General features: G+C 37.4%; 1 protein-coding gene and 1 non-coding gene across 17 annotated transcripts in view; one reads left to right on the forward strand and one right to left on the reverse strand.

The window, feature by feature from the left end:
• Positions 1 to 25,858, forward strand: part of ITSN2 (intersectin 2) — a 145,409-nt gene that overhangs the window by 71,001 nt on the left and 48,550 nt on the right. For all 16 annotated transcript variants that reach the window (XM_067008009.1, XM_067008011.1, XM_067008013.1 and 13 more), the window contains 8 exons: positions 3,174 to 3,310; positions 7,351 to 7,487; positions 8,534 to 8,631; positions 16,717 to 16,886; positions 17,193 to 17,337; positions 20,146 to 20,351; positions 22,571 to 22,635; positions 24,842 to 25,008. In XM_067008009.1, the coding sequence (XP_066864110.1) occupies positions 3,174 to 3,310; positions 7,351 to 7,487; positions 8,534 to 8,631; positions 16,717 to 16,886; positions 17,193 to 17,337; positions 20,146 to 20,351; positions 22,571 to 22,635; positions 24,842 to 25,008 (1,125 nt within the window). The remainder of the gene's footprint in view (positions 1 to 3,173; positions 3,311 to 7,350; positions 7,488 to 8,533; positions 8,632 to 16,716; positions 16,887 to 17,192; positions 17,338 to 20,145; positions 20,352 to 22,570; positions 22,636 to 24,841; positions 25,009 to 25,858) is intronic.
• TRNAK-CUU (transfer RNA lysine (anticodon CUU)) lies at positions 23,040 to 23,112 on the reverse strand. Its single transcript has one exon. It is a non-coding gene; the product is annotated as a tRNA-Lys (tRNA).

A 25,858-nucleotide genomic window follows, 5' to 3' on the forward strand; every position in this document is an offset into this window, starting at 1 on the left:
TTATTCCGTTAATATGGAGTACAATTCTGTTTGTAAGTGCAGATTGTTTACTTCTTTTCAGTTAACTGATAGATTTTTTTTTATATTGAAGTATAGTTGATTTACAATGTTGTGTTAATTTCTGCTGTACAGCAAAGTGATAGTTAACTGATGGATTTAACCAGGACCTCCTGGAAGCATGACTTAACTCAGAGGAGTGAGTGTAATGATAAGAGTTTCTAGGATCATTGTAAGTCAGGCAGAGGAAATGTTTTTGGGAAGCCCTGTGGTGCTCTTCAAATCTTATAAATATGCATAGACTATGGTTTATGTATTTTCATTCATCCAGTAAATATTAATTAAATAACTACACTGTACCAGGCTCTCTCTTGGGTGGGGATACCTTGATGAAAGACAGTCCTGTTGTCAAGAAACTCACTCCAGTGGAGACAGTCATACAGTCAGAAGACGCTGCCTGTGATAGGAGAATGCACAGAACGTCTTGGGGAGCACAAGGGAGCTCATTAATTCACACACTGGAGGAATGGGCTAATGAAGGAAGACTTGGAACAGGATTTTAAAGGACAAGTTAGAGAGCTAACCTTACAGCCGTATTAAGATCAGACATTAATTTGACTCCTCTTCACTCTCCTTTTAAACTTATAATTCTATTTATGACTTTAGCCAATAATATAGCTAATAATTATTGAGGACTTACTATGTGCCCTGCCCTATTGTAAGCACTTTATGTGTATTAACCCACTCAGTCCTCATAGCAGTGTTGTGAGGCATGTACTATAATTAACCCCATTTTACAGATGAGAAGACTGTTAAGTAACTTTCCTAAGATTACTCAGCTAGTCACAGATAGAACCTGATTCAGACCTTGGCGTTCTTATTCCAGACCCGTGCTCCATGTGCCCTATCACTAAACCACACTGCTTCTCCACAGATTGTAACCATTGTAGTCTTCCGCTTTTCCATAGAGTTGTTTGTTTTTTTTTTTTTTTAAACAATTTTTTTGATGTGGACCTTTTTTTTTTTTTTTGCGGTACGCGGGCCTCTCACTGTCGTGGCCTCTCCCATTGCGGAGCGCAGGCTCCGGACGCGCAGGCTCAGCGGCCATGGCTCACGGGCCCAGCCGCTCCACGGCATGTGGGATCTTCCCGGACTGGGGCACAAACCCGTGTCCCCTGCATCGGCAGGCGGACTCTCAAACCACTGCGCCACCAGGGAAGCCCTGATGTGGACCATTTTTAAAGTCTTTATTGATTTGTTACAATATTGCTTCTGTTTTATGTTTTGGTTTTTTGGCCACGAGGCATGTGGGATCTTAGCTCCCTGACCAGGGATTGAACCTGCACCCCCTGCGTTGGAAGGCGAAGTCTTAACCACTGGACCACCAGGGAAGTCCCGTCAATAGAGTTTAGAGAAAGTTGCAACAAAGAGAACTACTGTTGAGATCTGTGAAAACTTTGCTATGAGTGTAGTATTTGTATTCTTGTTGTCTTAAGCTGCAAGTCTTGATCTTAGACATTTTGAGCATAGTCTCTGGATACCACATTTACTCAGATCTACCATTTCAATCAAGTTAAAAGGGTTCACCTATAAAATATTAAGAAGTAGAGCTTAGGTTGTTTTTGTTTGTTTGTTTGTGGTTTGGAGTTTTGTTTTTGTGTGTAGATAGATGCCCCAAGACATCTTTTACCACAAAATTCTATCTAAATGTTGTTGAAGCTCCCACCTTTGCCATGAAGTCTCATTTGTTTACTTTAGGTTTTTGTGGGAGTTTCTTTGTTTTGGGGGGTTTTTTACTCTTCCTTATCCCAGGCTTTTTCTACTCCCTTGTTCAGGATTCTGTAGATTCCAAGTAAAGAAATTCAGTTCAAAATAGTTCGGCTGAAAAGAGTGGTTATTGCAAGGGTACTAAGACCATTGACTGAATCAGTAGCTGGAGCAGTTCCTAGACACAGGAATGAAGTTGGAGATTTGGTCCTCCCAGCACTCCCTCTCTCTCCAACTCTATCTCTGATCTTTGCTTCTCTCTTTCCTGTTTTGACTTCATTCCTACCCCTGATGGCCTCACTAGGAAGTGGAGCAGCTTCAGGTTTACTTATCCCATTTTGATGAGTTTAGTGAAGGAAAGACTTCTTTCTCCCCTCTTCAGTATATCTGAATCCTGGGAAGGGATTGTGGCCCAGCCTGGATCATGTGCACATCCTTTGAACCAGTCATTCTTGCCAGGGAGGTGAGATGCTGTGATTGTTTAGATCAAGTGACCACACTTGGGTGGGAGTAGGAGGAGCACGGAATCTGACAGACTCATCAAAACCACATACAAGGGTGGGATTGGGGGGTACATCAGCTTCCCAAAAGGAGGAAGGGTGCAGTTAGCAGAAGAGGGAAAGGAAATGCTGAACAGATAATCACAAGTTTCTGCGAAGGCACTTATCTATATCCCAGATTTTGGCACTTTACTTTGAGACTGAACTCTTTGAAGACAAGGACTATAGACTTGGGAGTCAAGACGGCCTTGGATTGGATTGCTGTGAATCTTTATAGCACTTTGCACAGAGCTAGATGCTCAATAAACAGTTGTTTATTTTAATTCCTGTTTGGAATACTTTTCATTATTTTGGCCCATTCTAGTCATGGTTTTAGGTAGACATTATCTTTTCCATTTTTAGTTATTAAATTATTTAATATATTATTTAAATTAAATAAATATTGAATAATTATTAAATTATTGAATAAGTGCTTCTGTGTTTAGTTCAGTATTTTACTGGGTAAAAGTTATGGGTAACTGGTTAAACTACATGTGTCAAAAATATGACTGAACAAAATTCCCCTTCAAATGTTATAATCAAATTGTTTCCCCGTATTTTTAATAGATTGCTTTTTTATTGAAAATGAAGTACCAAATCAAAGAATTGGCTTGTGAAAGAGTCTATGTTCCTTAGAAATGAATTAATATAAAAGCAGATGATTTTAACATGCATTTGTCCTCATTGACCACATACCTTAAATACTGTTTTCAAGAATTTTTCAATCATCTAGATTTTTTAAGACTTTTAATCTTTTTACTTTAGTTTAACATGCTTTATGATTTTTATCTTTTAATGCAGTTGCCACATTTTTGCATAAGACAAAAATATTTAAATCAATGCCACGTTGACTTTTTATTTTCTCCTTAGGAACTGAGAGAAAGCTACAATACACAGCAGTTAGCCCTTGAACAACTTTATAAGATCAAACGTGACAAACTGAGGGAAATTGAAAGAAAAAGATCAGAGCTAATACAGAAAAAGAAACTAGAAGACGAGGCTATAAGGTAATATAGTTGATAAATTTATTATACTATATTGCTATGAGAATTCTAATTTTGTTGCCCATATTTTTAGTTTGACTATGAAAAATTAAGGGGAATAAAATGATTATCCTAAGATGCTAATTAGATTCTAAGTTTTAGAAGTTCAGTCCTTCTTTTGTGGACTGAGCTTACAGTAACCAATTTTATGTTCCATTAGTGAAAAATACAGACTTTGGAGTCAAACTTGGTTTAGAATTCTTGATCTACCACTTACTATCTGGATGATCTTGGTTAAGTCACTTTACCTTTTGGAACCTCAGTTTTTCCATCTGAAAAATAGAAACATTAATGCATACTTCATAAGTAACTCAGAATTAAATAAAACTAAAGAACCAAGTATAGTGTTTTGCAGGTAATAAGCACTCATTATTTCTCTCTCTCCATAATAAATCCATTACCGTTTCCTGAAAAATCATAAAAACCAAGTACTTAATTTTATAGAGGGTAATATTGAGTGTAGAAATGCCATGTTGATGCAGGCTTCTTTGTATATATCTGAGCTATATCAACTGCCTACATTTATAGCAAGGAAAAGTGAGACAGTTGTGGTATCTGAAGCTTAGAACCATTCATTTAGAGACTTTGCAGGATTTTTTTTTCTATCGGTAAGATTCTATTTCTGATGTGTTCCTATGTTTCTCCCAAGTTCTCTAATGTCAGAAATTATTATAATTAGTTAACAAATATCAACAAACCAACATTTCTTTACCCTGGAGAAGAGTAGACAATAATGTCTATGAAAGAGCTAATAGTTACTGGGAAGGCAAGAAAGACACCTTACCATATAGCAGGGCTCTTTTCTTAATGGCTTTAGAATAACCACTTTAACACATTTTTACTGAGTGGTCACTGTTGACTGTGATGCCGGTAGACTCTGGGTTACTCCTTGCCCCTAGATTTCTCATAATTCTAGTAGGAGAGTCAGACAGCTAAACAAATAGCTATAATATTCTTTATTCTAAGACCCCTACTTTTGTGGTTCCCTAACAAGAGATACCAGAATAATATAGACGTGGAGACCCAGTAAAGTTCAAATTAAGGCTTTTATTTGCCACCTAACTTGTGCCACTTAACGTTGCACAAGGGAACTGTGCGGTGCTGCACATAGTTGCCCCTGTGTGAGAATTTTCTTTTTTTTTTTTTTTTTTTCTATTTGAATTTATTTTGGGCTCTCCCTTAGATATAAGAAGTCCATTTCTAAAAAGTAAAATGAGGGCTTCCCTGGTGGCGCAGTGGTTGGGAGTCCGCCTGCCGATGCAGGGGATACGGGTTCGTGACCCGGTCTGGGAAGATCCCACGTGCCGCGGAGCGGCTGGGCCCGTGAGCCATGGCCGCTGGGCCTGCGCGTCCGGAGCCTGTGCTCCGCAATGGGAGAGGCCACAACAGTGAGAGGCCCGCATACCACAAAAAAAATAAAAATAAAAAAATAAAAATAAAAAGTAAAACGAGTAGTTGTCAAAGTAATTGACAGTCATCAAAATAAATCCAGTCACATGCAGAATGTTCCACACATATTAAGTCTTCTGAAGAGCATCCTCAAATAAAATGACTTTCATTCATTCATTCATTAGTAGTAAATAATCTTCTTGATTGACAGAGATGGAGACTGTCATGTGCTAGTAAGAATTTTCTGTTTACACATGCAGGTATCTTGATATCTCTCCATCATTGCTTACAATTCCTTTCAGGCCAACAGACTGTATTAGTAATACACATTTTCATTTTATTCATTGCCCTTGCACATTATCCTGCTTTAGTAGAGGGAAGAAATCAGAACATGTAGAATTGGTCCAGAGCTGGGTCTTTGTACTACATCTTGATTTTTTGGCCATTTGCTCAGGTATGTTGCCTTCTCGTCCCAAGCTATTGGTAATAGGTTTTCACATTGTAGATGTGGTCTCTTTGTCCAACTTCTGAAGCATCTTCTGGCCGTGGACCAGTTTCTCATCCACAAACATGCACATAGAAACTTCACCAAAATTTAATTTTTTATTCTCTTAACTCTCTAGTCTTTTCTTTATCCCAGTGAATATGTGGCAGGTACTCTGATAGTGGTGTTTATAATGCTATGGGAATTTAAATAAAGGTAGGTTGGGGGCTTCCCTGGTGGCGCAGTGGTTGAGGGTCCACCTGCCGATGCAGGGGACGCGGGTTCGTGCCCCGGTCCGGGAAGATCCCACATGCCGCAGAGCGGCTAGGCCCGTGAGCCATGGCCGCTGAGCCTGCGCGTCCGGAGCCTGTGTTCCACAACGGGAGAGGCCACAACAGTTAGAGGCCTGCATACCGCAAAAAAAAAAAAAAAAAGGTAGGTTGGGTCATCCTAGGCCTGGGAGAGTGTCAGAGAAAGTTACCGAGACCTGGGAAAGGGAATATTGGTCAGAATTGCTTAAGGACTGCAAGAGAAGCATGCTTCTCAAAGGAGAGCTGGATGTCAGTTACAGAAAGTGCTAGAGAAAGCACTCTGCAGAATGATAGAGGGTGTAGGAGGATTTGCAAAGGGTTGAGAGGAAGTTAGTTGTGAGATAATGAACCAAGAGTATGAAGTATAAGACATTTGGGGGATGAGGAGGAAGAGTTCATGCCTGAGTGGGTGTACAGTTTTTGGAATTATCCAGGATTTCCAAATTCCTCCAGGAATTACAGGAATAGAGATATGGAATTAAGCCAAGACTTTCACCTTCGTGGGGCATAAATGCCCCCAAATCCTAGGGGTGCATCCAGTCACAGTCTTCATAGCCCCTGATAATGTGTGCTGAGACTTGAAGAAGGTGCTAATTAGTGGTGACTGCTATGCCTTCAGTAAGATCATAAAAAGTATATGCAAGAAGAACTCCAGTGAGCATTAATTCCAATACTAAAACAACTAAGCTGATCTTAGACCATCTTGACCAGCTAGAAACCAAGCTTCAGCTATATCAAATGTCATAGAAACATGTACAGAAGTATGGACCTATAGAGGAAAAATATTCTATTATCTAAAATCTAACAAATGAGAAAGACTTTTAAGTGATAATATAAGAAGTAGATAATCTGTCCAGCAGCATTTCCTATTTTCACAGCAATGACTAAATCCCAAAAACAGGGATTAGCTAGGATAGTGGGAATAAGAGTTTGACAACAGTCCTTGTGAAGAATCTGGACAGAAGGGAAGGAAATTTAGATATAATTGTTAGATTTGTTTTCTGAACAGTTCCATTACAGTTTTTTTCCACTTTTTTTCTTGGGTTTGGGAGGTTGGCTGGCAGGAAGAAATTTGAGAGTGTGAGAAATTGTTAGTCATACTCCCTATAGCTCATCCACTTGTGCTTAGTTTCTCTCTTGATTAATTGATTGATTAATTGGCTTTCCCCTTCAGCCCTGATCCCCATGGTTTCTCCACAGCCCCCTACTAATATGTCTTTGCTATATATAATAAATACGTAGCTATATAAGATTGTATATTTTTAAAAATTTTGTTATTTTTGGCTGTTGGGTCTTCATTGCTGCACGCGGGCTTTCTCTAGTTGCAGTGAGCAGGGGCTACTCTTCATTGAGGTGTGCGGGCTTCTCATTGCGGTGGCTTCTCTTGTTGCAGAGTACAGGCTCTAGGCGCATGAGCTTCAGTAGTTGCAGCACACAGGCTCAGTAGTTGCAACATGTGGGCCCTAGAGCATGCAGGTTTCAGTAGTTGTGGTGCATGGCCTCAGCAGTTGTGATGCACAGGCTCTAGGGTGCGTGGACTTCAGTAGTTGTGGCCTGTGGGCTCAGTAGTTGTGGCTCACGGGCTTAGTGGCTCCGCTGCATGTGGGATCTTCCTGGCCCAGGGCTTGAACCTGTGTCCCCTACATTGGCAGGCAGATTCTCAACCACTGTGCCAGCAGGGAAGTCCCTAAGATTATATTTAAACATATAAGAAATACGTAATTTTTCTTTAGTTTGTCAGGAACAAGATCTTCTATTACATTTTTATTTTGCATAAAAAAATTAGGACATTATGCAAACTCTTTTTCTTTCATGTAAAGGAAAGCAAAACAAGGAAAAGAAAACTTATGGAAAGAAAATCTGAGAAAGGAGGAAGAAGAAAAACAAAAGCGACTCCAAGAAGAAAAAACACAAGAAAAAGTTCAAGAAGTGGAGTGGAAAGCTGAGGAGAAACAAAGTAAGGATAAGGATGAAAATAATTGATTTGATTTTTCTGAAACAGAGCAACAAAAGCAACAAGAAAAAAATAGACTCTGATGAGATTCAAAAAAAAGAAAATTAAAATGAATGCTAATCCTTAGAGTCAGAAAAGACCTTTTGCTAAATTAAACTTGGATGAGAAGTTTGTGGGTTTATTAAAACAGACTGAGAAAATTTAAAAAAAACAAACAGACTGAGGGTAGAAATCTTAAAGCAACACAAAGAAAAGAAGATAGGCGTCACTAACAGTGCATAAACCCTGACACAGTTTTCATAATTGAAGTAAATAGTTTAAAATATTTTATTCCACCAGTATAACTAAACTGTTTATTTTAATGAAGCAACAGTAAAGTTTTAAGTCTTTGCACACTGAAATTTTCTCAGAAGATATACATTGTTTTTGATACACCCCAGAGTGCATTTCTAAAATACTTTAAATATTATTGTATTTCTTCTGAATTGCACAAACCTTTGAATCCTTACTAAGGATACAATGTGTTGAAAATTTTCTAAGTTAAAGCATTTATTCTACAAATGAGCAAAGTAAAATATCTTTCATCTATTGTCAAGTACACTTGTGAACTCTTGTACTGTTTTAGAACCGTACTGATACATCTGTAGTCAACTCTGTTTACTGACTAACCTTCTGTCTGTGACCTCCCTTTTGTGCTCTTCTTCCCTATGATATTATGACCTCCGCAGATCAAATTAAGCCTTTTGCAACTTAGTCTCCCTCCACTTGACACAGCTCAATTACCACCCCACCTTCCCTCATCCATGCGTATGGCACACCCTGCAAGCCATCTCTGTTTTACTGACTCCTACTTAAGACGAATATCCTTGTTTGTTTTTATATTGATTCTGTGACTATTGAAAATATTTAAATTCTAACAAGCCTATATTAAATGGATTTTCATGATACTGTTTGATGCTCAGTTTTTTTCTTCTCAAGCTCTTTATTGAGTCATAGCAAAGATGTGTATATATGAAAGAAGCAAATAATGACAATTATCTTCTCTTTAGGTGAGCCAGCCAGTGCTTTGGTAAATTACAGAGCATTATATTGCTTTGAAGCAAGGAACCATGATGAAATGAGTTTTAATTCTGGTGATATAATACAGGTAGGAAACAAAATCTTTTTTTCTCATGAGTAAGCTGAATGCAATGTACTATATTACTTTCTATAATAATATTTAGTATACTATTATATAGTGATTTACCATTTTAAAAATATATCTTAAGCATTACCTCATTTGGTTCTTATGACATACCACAGAGCTGCATAGGACGGTTATTATTACTGCCATATTCTAGGTAGGAAGACCTTAACACAAGTTGTGACTGTCAGCAGCACACTGCCAATGTGGGGTGCAAGTACATGTCTTTTGATTTCCAAATCCAGTGTTCTTTCCACTCTGCCATACTGCTTTATGTCATAAAAGGTGATATTCTGTTATATTAATAAATTACCAATGAAATTTGGGGGAGCTGGTTATTTTCTGGCAACCATTAAAAGAGTTGAAGGAGTTAGTTTCTATAGCTCTAATTAGATGCAGACCCTTGTTCCTTGGAACAAAAAGATTTTTATTGTATAATCACAAACCATGTAAAATGGATGAATAAGAGAAGATGCAGGGAATAGCATTTGACAGAGCTATGTGATTTACTGGAAAGAATACAGGCTTTAGAAGCATACCGACTTCAATTTTAATCCTGGCTTCAGTTTTCTTCATAGTAAATAAAGGCAATATTACCTAGAATACCTAGCCCAGTGTCTGTTTTCTTTTTTAACCTGCACTGTCACCAGTTTGGTGTATTTTATCAGTTAGGTAGCAAATGTTTAATGATACTTGGAATAGGGTTTACCAGAACCATCTATTCAAATGCTCAAGACAATCCCCAGCTACACATTCCTTCTGTTGCCATTGCCACAGTGACAGTGCCATAGCTGCTCCTCAGCTGAGGAGCTTAAGTCCACAGTCTTCTGGCCCTGCCGTTCCTCCTCTTCTACTTGGTGATGATGAGGTAGTGTCCAAGAATGAAGCAGTGTAGCCTAGCTCTGGGCATGTTTGGTCAAGAGCTTACTTATATTTTTGGTTATATCTTTTATTTGTTTCAGCAAATACTTGTTGGGAGCTATAATAGGCTAGGGATATAGTGAACAAGACAGTCTCTGCTCTTAGTGAGTTTATAGTTTAATGAGAAAGACAGACATCCTAAAGAAGTAGAGGAAGGAAGGGTGTAGACTGCCACCAGCTTTAGAGCAGATGTCTCCCACGGTCAGAGAGCCAGTCTGGTGGTAGTGACAGCAGGAACATAATGTTAGCTGGAGTTTCTTGAGTGCTTATGTTCTGTGCCGAATCTTTGACGTAAAGAATGAGTCATGAGTTAACTACCATATACCTGATTTGGACAGCTTGGTTGATAATGGTGTTCATTCATTAAGACAGGAAGATTAGAAGGAGGAAATTTAAGTGGGAATTGTAATGAGTTCAGTTTGGGATGAGTTTCAGATTTCTAGGAAGCAGTTGGATATCCAGAGATACTAGAGGCCAATTTGGATGTCTTCAGTGTGTTGTGATGGTTATTGAAGACAACTGTGGCAGAGCTCATCCAAGCGTGTAATAAAGAAGGGGGAAGATGACTGAGGATGCAATCCCTGAAAAACACAGACATGGAAGGGATTGTTAGAGGAGGGGGAGCCATAAAAGAATGACTAGAGGTAGGAGCAGAGTTTAGTGTCAGGGACATTTGAGAAGAGTGGTCCACATGTAAAAATAAGGCAGTACTAAAAAAATAACCATTAGATTAACAACAGCACAGTTATTGTTAACCTTGAGGAGAAGAGTATTAGTTGAGTGAAGTGGTGGGGGAAGAAGCCAGATTTCAGTGAGTTGAGGAACAGTTGGAATGGAGGAAGAGGAGACAATGAATATATGAAACTCTCTGAAGGAGCTTGACTTTTGAAAGAGGGGAGGGAGCAAAGGTGATAAATAATGAGGAATGTGGGTTGAGGGAAGTTGTTCTTGTTTTTTAACTTGGCAGAAGCTTGAGCAAGTTTAAATAATAGAAAGGATCTGCAGAGGAAAAGAGTTAATGATACCAGAAAGAGTAAATCACTAATGGAGGGAGGTGTTTTTTCTAATTAAAATGTAATTTACATTGAGTGAAGTGCACAACCATAAGTGTACAGCTCAAATAATTTGTACATGTATATAGATGTTTGAAACCACCACTCAATTCAACGTACAGAACACAGAGCACTCAGGAAGGCACCTCATGCCTCCCTGTCAGACCTCTCTGTTCTGACCAGTGGATGGAGAGGAGGAAGATTCTTGATAATCTGGAGGGCTTGGGGTCTGTAGCACAGGAAGAGGGAGAGGTGGAAGGGCTAGATACATTTTCCTTTGTGATTGGAGGGCTGGACGAAGGGATGGATGGGATCATAACTTGTGCTGAGGTAGAGGTGAGGTCAAATCTGAGGGCTTCTGTATTGTTGGTAAAATAGGAGGCAACATCTGGTCAACTTAATGAATGAAGGTGGCCGAGGAGGTTTTGAGTGAAAGTGAAAGAGATGATAAATTCCACTGAACCATGGCAACATTTTTCATGACAACCTATTTTTCTATCCTTATCTGTTAATGCTATTTTTGAAGTAATAGTTTCCCTAGGTCTGTGAGAATTTATGTAAAATTTTCTATTTTAACTCTCCATGTAAATTGACAACTAGAAATCAGTTAGAACTATGAACGACAGGTATGAAATTGGTTAAAATTGACCCCTTACAGAGCCAACCTGGTCTAACTCTGAATAATAAATGATAGGGCCTTTTCTTCTTCAGAAGGTTAAAAACATTAGGAAATAGTATTAAAGAAATTTTGCTTTTAAAAGTTTGTAAGAAAAGGAGGAATTTAGTGTTTGAATGCCAGTACTCATACCTTTCAGTGATTCCTTGCCTTTAGACCAAATATTTAAATCAGGTTTAGGTTGCATATTCCTTAGGGTTTATTATGTTCTTGCCTTCATTTTTAGTGCCCTGGATTAGCTATTTTAAACTAGTCTTAACTAGATCTACAGGATAATATTTTATCAATGGTTCCTTTTGTTCTATTTCAGAACACCATTTTATGGTAATTAGATAGTTATGATACTATCTATGTAGTTAACCAAAGCAGCTTAGATTGAGGGATTTTTAAAATATCTCATTCATGATGTAATAAATAGCCAGACATATGGCATTAAAATGAGAATTATTTACCATAAACACAAATGAAGTTGCCTGATAATAAATCCATTTGTTATTAATTAAACTTTGAATCTGTTGTTTATCTAATTTAGAATAGTCCATTCAAGTTAACATTTGTTGAGTTTCTAGCCATGTGCCTACTGGGGATATATAAAAATGAATAAGGAAGGCAGAGTTTAAGAAGAAAAAAGAAATATGTATAATTGTACAAAATATAATGTGATATGTTTAGATTAACCATTTAAAGAAATAAAGTGCTGTAGGAACCTGGAAGATGAAGCAATAACACAACCAAATAGCATTGGGAACATTTTCCCCAAGGATAGGATGGAGAAAGGGCTCAAAGTATTATGCTTTATACTTGTTTAGAGCTTTACAGTTTACTAAGCACTTTTATAAATATTCTTAATTTAATCCTCAGAATAACCTGGAGGAAGGTAGGGCAGGTATTTTCCCCCAGAATTTATGGATGAACAAATTGAGACTTTAGATGATATTCATTACCTTACAGCAGATTACCAGCCAGGTGGCATGGCTAAGACTGAAACATGGTTCTCTTAACTCCAAAGTCTGTGTTCTTTCCCCTAAACCCGACAAAATTCTGGCAGGAGGAATATCTTGAACAAAAACACTGAGCCTGGTGTGTTTAAAGAATGTCACATAATCATTTGCCTAGAATATGGGACAGATATTAGGAGATGAAGCTAGAAAGGTAAGTTGGTACTTGACAAAGAAATCACAATTTCAGAGGCCTTGAATTCTACACTAGGAAGTTTGAACTTTGAAGAGCTTAAAACTAGAGAGATGGGATCTTCTAGGATAAAAATTGTAATGGATCTGCAGTGACTCAGCATAGAATAAAAGACATCAAGATTGGAAATGGAGAAGTAAGATTTAATTTGCAGAAGACATGATTGTGTAGAAAATCCCATCGAATCTTAAAAAGAAAAAAAAAGCTACTAGAAGTAATAAGTGAGTTTAGCAAAGTTGCAGGAAACAAGATCAAAATACAGAAATTAGTTGTATTTCTACCTACAAGCAATGAATATTCAGAAATTGAAATTTTAAAATATGAAATGCTTAGATATAAAACTGACAAAAGATGTACAAGACCTGTTTATTGAAAATTACAAAGTATTGTTGAGAAAAATGGAAGACCTAAATAAATGGAAAGCTGTACCATGTTTATGGATTGGAAGACTCCATATTGATAAGAAAGCAGTTCTCCTCAAATTGTTCTATAGATTCAAGGCAGTTTCAATCAAACTCCCACCAGGCTTTTTTTTTTTTTAAGAATATAAGCTATGCGGTTTAATTGTATACATTGGTGTTAAGATTTTTGGTCTTATTACTTGCATATGTGATCTGTTTAACACTCTTTTTTTTTTTTTTGCGTTACGTGGGCCTCTCACTGCTGCGGCCTCTCCTGTCACAGAGCACAGGCTCCAGACGCACAGGCCCAGCGGCCATGGCTCACGGGCCCAGCTGCTCCACGGCACACGGGATCCTCCCAGACCGGGGCACGAACCTGTGTCCCCTGCATCGGCAGGCGGACTCCCAACCACTGCACCACCAAGGAAGCCCCTTAACACTCTTTAAAACAGAAAGTCATTGAGTAGCAATCAGATTTCAAAAAGTCTTCCAAGCCAGACAGTTGTCTATGTGATATGCTACATATGACAACATAGAATCTACAATTATATTAACGCAGACTTCTTTTCCAGGGGATCAGTATTTTCACACGTCTAATAGGTCTCATGCACAAGATAACAGAAACAGCAGTATCGGCGTCTCTCAATCACATTAAGTTTATAAGACTTATTAAAAGCGTAGCCCTTTTTAATTGAGAATTTTTATACATATTATCTATATATTTTTAACATCTTTTTTTTCCCTAAATTATCTCTGTTTTAGATAAATACAGAGCTTAGGAAATAATACTTAAATGAGAACAGTTTGGGCAAATCCTCAGGCTCTATCCTACAAGTGTTCCATTCAGGAAGATCTCAGTACTTCTCCACTTTTTTGTAAAAATTTACAAGCTGATTCATAACCAGACCACTTGGGAAAAAGAAGAACAAAGTTAGAGATGTTATGTTACCTGATTATAAGGCTTATTATAAAAGTTATAGCAATCAGAATGGTGTAGTATTAGTATCTAGATTGGAAAATAGAGAAGTGGAACAGAACAAATAAATGGATCTACACCTGCATATTTATATAACTGATTTTTTATAAAGGTGCAAAGGCAACTCAGTGGAGAAAGGATAGTCTTTTTAAAAATATATATAAATTTATTTATTTTTGGCTGCATTGGGTCTTTGTTGCTGCACAGGCTTTCTCTAGTAGCGGCGAGTGGGGGCTACTCTTTGTTGAGGTGCGCGGGCTTCTCATTGTGGTGGCTTCTCTTGTTGCGGAATGTGGGCTCTAGGGCACACGGGCTTCAGTAGTTGTGGCGCATGGGCTGTAGGCACACGGGCTTCAGTAGTTGTGGCTCGTGGGCTCTAGAGCGCAGGCTCAGCAGTTGTGGTGCACAGGCTTAGTTGCTCTGTGGCATGTGAGATCTTCCTGGACCAGAGCTCGAACCCGTGTCCCCTGCAGTGGCAGGCAGATTCTTAACCCACTGCACCACCAGGGAAGTCCTAGTCTTTTCAAAAAAGCAAATAACATTGGAACATTTGGATATCCATATGCACAAAAATGAATTTTGATTTATTCCTTACAAAGTGTATGAAAGTTAACTCAAAATAGATCAGAGGTAAATCCTTAAATGTAAAATCTAGAACTGTAGAACTTCTAGAAAAAGACATTGGAGAAAATCCTTACAACTTTGGGCTGCTCAAGGATTTCTTAGACTCTTAGATACAACATAGTACAAGGTTTCTTTTTAATAGAGAAGGTTCTATAATTGATTGTGATAATGGTTGCATAAGTGAATATACTAAAATCCATTGATTTGTGTACTTTAAATGGGAGGATTGTATGGTGAATTATATCTCAGTGAAGTCATTATTATCAGTAAAATAAGTTAAACATGCATCTACCATATGAGCCAGCCCTCTCACTCCTAGATCTTTACTTGAGAGAATTGAAAGCATATGTCCATACAAAGTCAAATGTTTATAGCAGCTTTATTTGTAATAGCCAGAAACTGGAAACAATTCAATTTTCCATCAGCAGGTAAACAGACAAATTGTGGTACATCATACAATGTAATATTACTCAGCAATAAAATGAAATGAACTATTCACATTCACTACAACATGGATGGATCTCAAAATAATAATAAATAATAGGCCGAGTAAAAGTCAGACCCCCCAGAAAGGGATGTATATTGTGTGATTTTATTTATATAAAGTTCTAGAACATGCAGCCTAATTTATAATGACAAAAAGCAGACCAGTGTTTTCCTGGAGTGGGGTGTGTGGGTCAAGTGGAGGAGTGGGAGGGAGTGCTTTCAGTAGAGCAAAAGGAGACATTTTGGGATGATAGATATGTTTATTATCTTGGTTGTGTGATTTTTCACAACTGTATACATATGTCAAAACTTACCAAATTTAATACCTTAAATGTGAAATTTATAATATGCTAATTATACCTCAAAAAAGTGTTTTTAAAAATCTTAATGGATATGGAATCACCATACAAATTCTACATGATTTTGATAGATAAAACACTGTCAAGTCTATTTTAGAAAGGTTATCTGAAAAGTGTAGGAAATGGAGTGGAGAACAGAGACATAGTTGGCATATTTATTCAATGAATTAAGCAAATAGGTATTATGCTGGACAATGGGTATCAGTTAAAAGGCTCACAGACAAATGGAAGAGATACATGTAAATAAAGAATCACACAGTATGATAATGCATGCTATCTCATGACAGTATGTATGAGATAATTCTAACCTAGTTTGGGGGCAGTTAACAGAATCTTGAAGGATGAGTAAAGATTACAGTAATCTAGGTGTGAAATGAAAAAAGCCTGAAGTAGGTTAGGAGGGTAGGGTTGAAAAAGAAATTTGAAAGAGCTTTTAGAAGCAAAATCAATACAGTTTGGATATGGAAGTGTAAGAGAGGTAAGAGCCAAAGATTTTTTTTTTTTTAATGTATTTAGTGGAGTATAATTGCTTTACAATGGTGTGTTAGTTTCTGCTTTATAATAAAGTGAATCAGTTGTACATATACATATGTCCCCATATCTCTTCCCTCTTGCATCTCCCTCCCTCCCACCCTCCCTATCCAAAGATTTTTATTTAGAATGACTTAAGTCTTTGATGGTAAGAATAACAGAGATACAGGAATTTAGGAGAAGGAGTAGACTGGGGAAGAAAACAAGTTCAATCTTAGACTTGAGTTGGATGTTCCTGTGGATCATCCAGTTGAAGATATCTGGGAAGTAGTTGAAAGTACAGGCTTATCCCATTAGAAAAAAGAAGTCAGTTCTGCAAATATATCGTATAAGGGACTGATACTATAGAAGTGAGTGGGCCTCTTCCAGAAGTGTATAGTATGAACTAAGAGAGCCAGTGATAAAACTTGAGGTATCATCAGTGTTTAAAGGACAAAGGACCAAGAAGAGGAAGAAGGGGTGCTGTGAGGACAGAGGATGCCAGACTGTAGGAGGGAAATGTCTGGGAGAAGAAATGAAACTATAAATCACCTCTGTGTTTTACCAGTTGGAAAATAGTATTCACAAAAAGTTTTCTATTTCTCCTAGAGAGTTCAAAAAGACTCTGATAGGAATGTAAACTATTTTTATGTATTAACTTAGATAAAATTTAAATTTAAAAAGGCACCTTGTCCGTCATTAGAGATAATAATCTACTGTAGAAAGTGCTTTAGCTGTTTAGTTAGACGGACTTAATTCTGAAAATTAGGCTGCTAGACAGTGGTCTGCATCTCTTTCCTTTGTAAATAAGTGGCTTTCTAACCACTGTTAACCCTACTTTTTGTTTCCATAGGTTGATGAAAAAACCATAGGAGAACCTGGTTGGCTTTATGGTAGTTTTCAAGGAAATTTTGGCTGGTTTCCATGCAACTATGTAGAAAAAATAACATCTGAAAAATCTGTGTCGTCTAAGAAGGCCTTACTTCCTCCTACAGTGTCTTTATCTGCTACCTCAACTTCTGAGTAAGTTTTTAGCTAATAATGGAGTTTACACGTCTCTGCAAATATGTGAACACCTAATATGTATTTGTGTCAACCTGCTATTTAGTCATATTGTAATCTGCACTGGGCTCTCTAAGAGAACCTTTTGTTATAAATTTAATTCTGAAGTTTAGTAAATAAAAACATGGGTCAGTAGTTCATAAATTTGTTTTTTTGCCTAAGTTGTGTTTCAACACGATGTATATTATATACAAATAGATAAATTGGTAGTACTTCATTAGATTCTAAACAATTAAGTATACTTAAGTCATATTGTTATATTTATAGATCACTTTCTTCAAATCAACCAGCATCAGTGACTGATTATCAAAATGTATCATTTTCAAGCCTAACTGTTAACACATCATGGCAGAAAAAATCAGCTTTTACTCGCACTGTGTCCCCTGTATCTACATCACCTATTCACGGACAGGTATGTATCTTTAATTTTCTTGTGTTTTATTCTTTGACATTGTTCCTGGTTCACATAAAATAGAATGAAGATTTTTGTACAAGGCCATCATTTACTCATTTAACCAGAGTTTGTATTATTTAGTTTCTTTTCTTACCATTCATATGTGATATGAGGTTGAAGAAATTATTATTAGAGGTTTCTCAACAATTTATTCTCATAGTAGCAAGTTGCTACCAGCTAAGGTTTCTCAGCTCAAAATATCATTTTTACAAATCTGATTATAGTCTTAATTTGTAGTTATTGTAAGAAGAGCTTGGGCTTGGGGTTTTTTTGTTTGTGTTTTCCTTAAGTAAGTCATTTGTGTGAGAACTGTTATAAATATATTTAGCCTCTGGTTTAGATGTAACCGAGATGCCAGCATTGTTACATTAACATTATTAAAAAGAAATTGCAGACTTCATCAGAATAGAGTCCTTCACTCAAAAAATGTTTATTGTGTGACCACAGGTTCCAGGCATTTATTATGTGCTAGAAATTTAATGGGAAAAAAAAGCCTCTGCCATTAAGAAGTCATAATCTAATGAAGACAAACATATAAATAAATAACTGTATGAGAAATGTTGTAATAAAGATATTTTATGAAATCTTGAGGGGTATACAGAGGAGACAGCATTTCAATTCTATCTGTGGGAATTGGAGCAGGCTTCACAATAGGTAAGGCATTTCAGTCAAGCCTTCAAAAATGAGCAAGCTTTCACCAAACAAGGAAAGTTATTCCTGTGAAAGAACAATTTGGGAAAAGTCACTGAGGCATGTTAACAAGAGGAGTTTATAGGAAACAAGTATTGTTTATAGTGTGGCTAGAGTACAGGATTCATGAAGAAAGGGTTAAGTGAAGTTGGAGAGAGAGGTTGAGGTTTATTTGTGAAGCATTTAATACCATGCTAAGCAACTGGCAGTGGAAAGCCCATGAAGGTTTTTAAGAGGAGAGTTGAAGTGTATATTTTAGAAGGATAACTCTGGCAGTAGTATAGAGGCCAGATTGGTGGAAGGAAGCAAAGGGAGGAGACCAACAAAGGGAGGATATTACAATAGCTAAGTAACAGATGATGTGAACCAGTAATGAAAATATATAGAAGAGGAGATGGACTTATAAGAGTATTAGGAGTCAACATAAAATTGGCAATTCATTGAATGTGAAGAATGAGGAAGAAGTTGGAGTTTAAACATACCTCTTCAGGGTCTTTAGCTTGAGTAACTGAGAGGATGGCAGTACTGGAGGAGTGGGTTTTGCGGATTCTAAAAATGATTACTGGGCTTCCCTGGTGGCGCAGTGGTTGAGAGCCCGCCTGCCGATGCAGGGGACGCGGGTTCGTGCCCCGGTCCGGGAAGATCCCACATGCCGCACAGCAGCTGGGCCCGTAAGCCATGGCCGCTGAGCCTGGGCGTCTGGAGCCTGTGCTCCGCAATGGGAGGGGCCACAGCGGTGAGAGGCCCACGTACTGCAAAAACAAAAATTAAAAAAAAAAAAAAAAAAAAAAAAAAAAAAAAAAAAAGTAAAAATGATTACATTTCAGATGTGCAACTTAGGTATTTGTAGGAGGGACAACCTGCTGGGAAGGCCCAGCAGGCAGCTTGATTTACAAGTCTGGAGCTCAAAAGATAAAATTATAATTAAGATACAGATTTGAGAAATCATAGGCGTAAATAAGATTAGGGAAATTATGTAAAACAGGAAGGGAAGGAGACTGGACCAAAGAGGAGCTATCAGTCACGAGAGAGTGAACTTCATGAACTGCAGGGGTTTTAGTGATGGTCAGCACTGTTCAGAGATCAGAGAAGGTAAGGGTTTGCAAGAAGCTTTTGGCTCTGATGTTATCAATGATCTTGTCAAGAGATTCAATATTGTGATGGTTACAGAACCTAAATTAGAATGGACTGAGGGGTGAAATTGGAAAGAAAGTTTAAGACTGTTCTTTCTTTAAGGAAGTTAGAAGTAGAAGTAAGGGGACTTCCCTGGTGGTCCAGTGGTTAAGGCTCTACACTCCCAATGCAGAGGGCCCGGGTTCAATCCCTGGTCAGGGAACTAGATCCCAAATGCCACAACTAAAGATCCTGCATGCAGCAACTAAGATCCCGGTACAGCCAAATAAATAAATAAATATTTTTTAAGAATTAAACAAAAGAAGTAGAAGTAAGTAGAGAAGTGGAAAATTAAAGATTCAAGAGAGAGAATTCACAGTGTTACAGAATATTGTTAGAAGGTGGGAGGACATGATAGAAAGTTTAGAGCACAGATAAAGAGGCTAGCCCTATTAACAAAATGAAAACACTCCTTCCTCTGAGAGAAGAAGGAAAGAAAGAAGGATGAATAAGAATACGAAGACGTTATGAGACAGAAAACAAAAGGGGAGGGAGGCCCATCACAACTGCGTCTCCATTCCTAGTGGAATAAACAGAATCCACTGCAGTGAGGAGACTTTGGAAATAGGAGGAGAGAAAGGGTTTCCCTTTTCATTTTTTCTATGATACATACTTGATGGATCTATGAGTACATTTCTTGCGTACCCAGGGTTTACCTTCCATACCTGGCATACTCAGTGCCAAGATGTTTCCTTGAATGGTAGGTGTTGGGTGTTTAACTTAATGGAAGGCTATTCAGGTGGTTGTCTGTCATACATAATTTTAAGTCGGTTAGTAGATTAAGTCACCACACCAAACTGGTCTGCTGTTTGAACAGTAAGTATGTTATGTACTAGAAAACAAAAATCATGGTTACCATTGTGTTTTTTGTTTGTTTTTAATTTTGTGATTTTGACTTCACAGGGACAGGTTGTAGAAAACCTAAAAGCACAGGCCCTTTGTTCCTGGACTGCAAAGAAAGATAACCACTTGAACTTCTCAAAACATGATATCATTACTGTCTTGGAGCAGCAGGAAAATTGGTGGTTTGGGGAGGTGCATGGAGGAAGAGGATGGTTTCCAAAATCTTACGTCAAAATCATCCCTGGGAGTGAAGTCAGGCGGGAAGAGTAAGCATTTTTGTGTGTTTACATGAGGTGTGGATGTTGGTATTTTCACTGATGAGTCAGCCACAGTACAGTTGGCTGTGCAGGAAAATTAAAAGTTTATGCTTGAGCTTGATATCAGAAGGGTGATTCCTAGAGTGAAAAAAATCATACCTCAGATGATTTGTACCAATTTTAGAATATCTTTTATTCTAGTTATTTCAGATTCCTAAAGTTTTCAAAGTGCTTAAAATTTTAGATCTGTTGCTTTCTTTGTACTAATATCAGGTCAGTTAGAGAAGTTATTTTTCATTTCCTTTGGAGGTTTCTCCCTTATTATTTTCTGTAAATTGTCAATATTTAGATAAATCAATACTGAGGGCCTCACCTTTGCCAGAGTGAGGCGTTCCCATCTCTGGGCCTCCCGAGTTCCCTGAACATCACGTTTCTTACAGCTCATGACACACTGTGTCGTAGTTATTTACTTTCTTACCTATATCCCTTATTAGGTCATAAACTCCAGGAGGGTGGGATTCACGTCTTTTTTGTTCATTTTTCAGTTTTTCCGTACCTAGTGTGATCTTAATGCATAGTAGCTGCTCAATCATATTTGCTTAGTAAACGAGGAGAGAAGCGAATGAAAGGATAATCGAATGAACTTTTGTATGAACAAAAAACAAAACCAGATAAGGTCTCTGGCCTTTGTTTCCCAGTCTGTAAGGGAGTCAGGTCATCAAACATCTTTAATACAAACAAATAAGTACTCTAATATAGCTGTGGGTAATTATCACTTGTGTTTTATATGGAAGTTGATCTAAATAGAAAAGCAAAATGATTTATTGAAAAGGAACAGGGTCTTTGGAAATCAAGAGCCTTGAGTTCTGATTCTGCTATTTTTGCCAGACTGTATGGGGTAACCTGCTTGGTCTCTAGTTTTTTTGTTTGTTTGTTTTTAATAAAGTTATTTATTTAATTTATTTAATTTTGGCTGTGTTGGGTCTCCGTTGCCGCACGTGGGCCTTCTCTAGTTGCAGAGTAGGGGCTCTAGGTGTGCGGGCTTCAGTAGCTGCGGCGCGCGGGCGTAGCGGCTCCGCGGCATGTGGGATCCTCCCAGACCAGGGATCGAACCCGTGTCCCCTGCATTAGCAGGTGGACTCTCAACCACTGTGCCACCAGGGAAGCCCTCGTCTCTAGTTTTTTAATTGATTGAATGAAAATAATAAAGTAAGAAGTCTTTAAAAATCCTTTCAGTGCTAAGGTTCTGTACATCAATTTTCAGTTCAAATGCAGAAATTTACTTTTCAAACTGACATGGAATTTTAGATTTAGAGTGTGTAATGACAGGAACAACAATAATACATAGTTGATGTGTATGCTGGCACTGTGCTAGACCCTTTATAGTAATTATCTTATTTAAACTACATGACATTTTACAGAGAAGGAAAACTTAAACACAAAGGGATTAAGTTTAAATGCCTTAAAGGACATTTCTTCTAACTTTTCATTCAATTACTGATCTTTTCTAACAGATAAGGCATGCAACTCGAAATGCTGCGGTAATGGAGAATTCACCAAGGCAGTCCATTCAGTGTGCCCATGAGTTGTAGTAAGGGTCCCCTTTGTTAACCTGTAAACTGCTTCACTATACAATTTACTCACAGGTCCTGGGGAGCCCTGGTATATTCTACAGATGTCTATTCTTAAATGCCACAGTTTTCCAAATTTTTGAAAACAGTTTTCTGGGTTAAGTTGGAAATAAAAGCTATGTATGTTCCAAAATGTAAAAATAAAGTTCTGTTATTTTTACATATTTTTAAATGTACTGTGCTCTAAACAAGTAGTAAAATTTACATATTGCCCTTATTTTTCTCTAAACGAAGCCAAGTCCCATGTGTGCTTTACCAAATAACTGCCCATTTACCAATGCCTCATGTCTTTTAAGTTACTTTAGAAAGGCAAAATATCTCACATTTGAAAAACTATTTATAAATCATATTGAAATTACCTCAGTAGATTTAAAAAATTTAGTAGTTTGTAAGTAGGCAGTTCTTAATCCGCTAGGATTTTGCGTATGAGGGTATTTCTAGCCTGTATACTGAGACAATATTTTAATTAATTTTAGCCCTTAAAAGAATGCACTGCTAAAACCTCCTGTTTTCATCAAATCATGTTTTTTGTTTATTTACTTGTTGATGTCTTATTTTATTATTATTTTTTAATCTGTTTGTGTGTGTATTTGGCAGACCAGAAGCTTTGTATGCAGCTGTAAACAAGAAACCTACCTCTGCAGCCTGTACAGTGGGAGAAGGTGAGCTCTTGGCAGTTTATAAATTAGATGGAAGTCAAATTAGCTGCTGACTTCCCACAGTTGTTACTCTCCTTGCTTCTGTGTCTTCAGTGTTAAAGTGAGGTTAGGAAAACGTGCTCCCGCTCTATTTCACATGAATATTGAGGATATAGAAAATATATAGATGAAAATACTTGACGCTTTTAGAAAATCAGTACTATAAAAATTCAGCATAGACTGCCTCAATAAATAAGATCATAGATAAGTGTTGCAATGAGATAGCATGAAGTTTTTTGTTTTCCTTTTATTATATATCTAGATTATAGATGTTTAGAATATAAGGAAATTTCAGTACATTTAGTTGTTTATGAATTGCACTTGGTTTTTTTTTTTTGGCTGTACTGTGCGGCTTGTGGGATTTTTAGTTCCCTAACTAGGGATTGAACCCAGGCCCTCAGCAGTAAGAGTGCAGAGTCCTAACCACTGGACCGCCAGGGAATTCCCCGAATTGTATTTTAATTACAGTGTACCATATAAATCATTAAGTAGGATTTGAAATCAAGATACACTTTAATCATAAATATTACAAAGAAATTTTTTATTGCCCTTTGGGTTGTTTGAGTATCTTAATTTTGATAATGTGCTGGAAAATGTCTCCTCTGATTTCAGACAGTATTTTTTTTTTTTTTTTTTTTTTTTTTTTTTGCGGTATGCGGGCCTCTCACTGTTGTGGCCTCTCCCGTTGCGGAGCACAGGCTCCGGACGCGCAGGCCTAGCGGCCATGGCTCACGGGCTTAGTTGCTCCGCGGCATGTGGGATCTTCCCGGACCAGGGCACGAACCCGTGTCTCCTGCATCGGCAGGCGGATTCTCAACCACTGCGCCACCAGGGAAGCCCCAGACAGTATTTTTATTTAATAGTTGTATAGATTAATAAATGAATTATATATTCACTGTAAAATTAGTTGAACAGGTTAAGTACATTTTGTTTATATTACTCAAGAAAATCAGTTTAATGGTAAATTAAACAGTTTATAGAGATTGTATGCTAGAGCCTGAAATATACACAGATGAATAAAATACAACTTCCCAAGTGCTCACAGTAAAATGGGAAGGCTAGGCATATAATTGTAATAAATTCTATAATGAATGAACAAAAACATAATTTTGAGTAGGACCTGTGAATTCACAGAGGTGGCCATGTTGAGTCATCTTAAACAATGAGTAGGTTCTTGCTTAGTGATGAAGAGAAAGCTTGGTGGACAGAGGGAAAGGTATGAGCCAAGGCTCAGCTGTGAAAGGTTAGGGAACTCGAGTCACCAGCAAGGCTGCAACCAGAGGTTTACTGTGGAATAACTGCAGTGGATTGATCCTAGAAGAGTGGTGAGGAGCATTTTGGAAAGGACCTGGCTTGTTGCAACATACCTTAACCTTGTAATCATTTTTCATCTTGTTAAGTCAGCTAAGTTGAATAATATGGGAATGTGGATAGTAACTAGTTTCTGGATACTGTTTCTGGCCATCTCCGGTTTATGATCTACAGAGCAAATTTCATGTCAACAAATACAAATAGTACTAGAAGAAAGAAAAAGAGACTTCTAAAACCTGGTCATTGACTGTTTCTTCTAAGTACTAGTAATCACCTGAACAAAAAAACAAAGCCAGTATAAAAACTTAGACATTTCCCTTAAGGTTATTCATGAACAAATATTTATTGAGCATCTATTCTATGCCAAGCACTGTGCTAGGAGCTGGGCCATTGTGATGGAAATTGGCCTCTCATACTGGTGTCAGCTGAATAGTGGGCATTTCCATAACTGTATGTAAAAGAATTAAAGAAAAAAGAATTTAGCAGATTAAACTATATGTAAGAAGGTTAAAAAAAACTTTTCATGTCTTGAGTCTCTGTAAAGATACTGATATCTATTTGTAGTTTGGGGGTTATTCTCTGTGACATGATGATGGTGATGACAATACAGTCGGGGGGAAAAAAGAAGCCCTGTGATAAAGTTTTATGTTCAGTCAAAGATGTAATCTTTTTCTAAGAAATTATTAAATAATTACTTCATTCCATTTTCTACCTTAACATCTCTTTACATTAAGTTTCCTTAAGTCACAAGGTCTTTTACAGCAAAATTACTCAAGATCTTGGAGATCAACATTTTTTTTTTTATTATTTCTGAAATCTTGCAACCAAAACTAGTTTCTTTTTGCTTTGTTTCCTACAGAGTATATTGCACTTTATCCGTATTCAAGTGTAGAACCTGGAGATTTGACTTTCACTGAAGGTGAAGAAATATTGGTGACCCAGAAAGATGGAGAATGGTGGACAGGAAGTATCGGAGATAGAACTGGAATTTTTCCATCAAATTACGTCAAACCAAAAGATCACGAGGTAGAATTATTTTGATATAGAAACAGAAGCATTCCGTTCCTGTTGATCAAGGTTCATATTTCAAACAGATGCATGTATATGGTTTTGGTCAGGCTGCTTTGGTTACAAGGAAACCACTTAAGGTAGCTCCAGTAAAATGTAGTTTATTATAGGGATCCTGTTAGAGAGATAAGGGCAAAACTATTTCATGAAATTCCAAGGACAAGAGCCATAGATAGGGCTGGGCCTCATGATAACTGAAGTTAGGGAATGGTCTGGGTTCAGGGAGGCTTACAAGGGACCGCCTTGAAGAAGTCTGTAAATCTTTAAGGCTCTGACATTAATGTGACCCAGCCCACACTCTGAGTTCCTGCTGCTTTTCATCCCACCACTAGTATGATATAGTGTAGCAGTTCTCAGACTTTTTGGTTTCAGGAACTTTTTACATTCTTAAAAATTATTAGGGACTCCAAAGTTTCTGAAAATATATGGATTATATCTAGAATACTTTTCATGTTAGAAATTAAAACAAATTTTAAAAATATTTATTAATTCATTTTGAAATAACAAAATTAAACCCATTATATGATGATATAACTTGTTTTTTAAAAATTTTTATTTTTATTTTTTTCTGTTTTAAAGTTTATATTCTCACACATAAAAGTCATAAGCACGTATGTATAAATATATTTTTTTCCTCGTTTTAAGAACCTATCCTACTTTATTTTTATTTTTTTTTTTAATTTTTTTTTTTTTCTGCCGTACGCGGGCCTCTAACTGTTGTGGCCCCTCCCGTTGCAGAGCACAGGCTCCGGATGCGCAGGCTCAGCGGCCATGGCTCACGAGCCCAGCTGCTCTGCAGCACGTGGGA

The sequence above is a fragment of the Kogia breviceps genome, chromosome 11, assembly GCF_026419965.1.
Source record: "Kogia breviceps isolate mKogBre1 chromosome 11, mKogBre1 haplotype 1, whole genome shotgun sequence".
NCBI classification, from domain to species: domain Eukaryota; kingdom Metazoa; phylum Chordata; class Mammalia; order Artiodactyla; family Physeteridae; genus Kogia; species Kogia breviceps.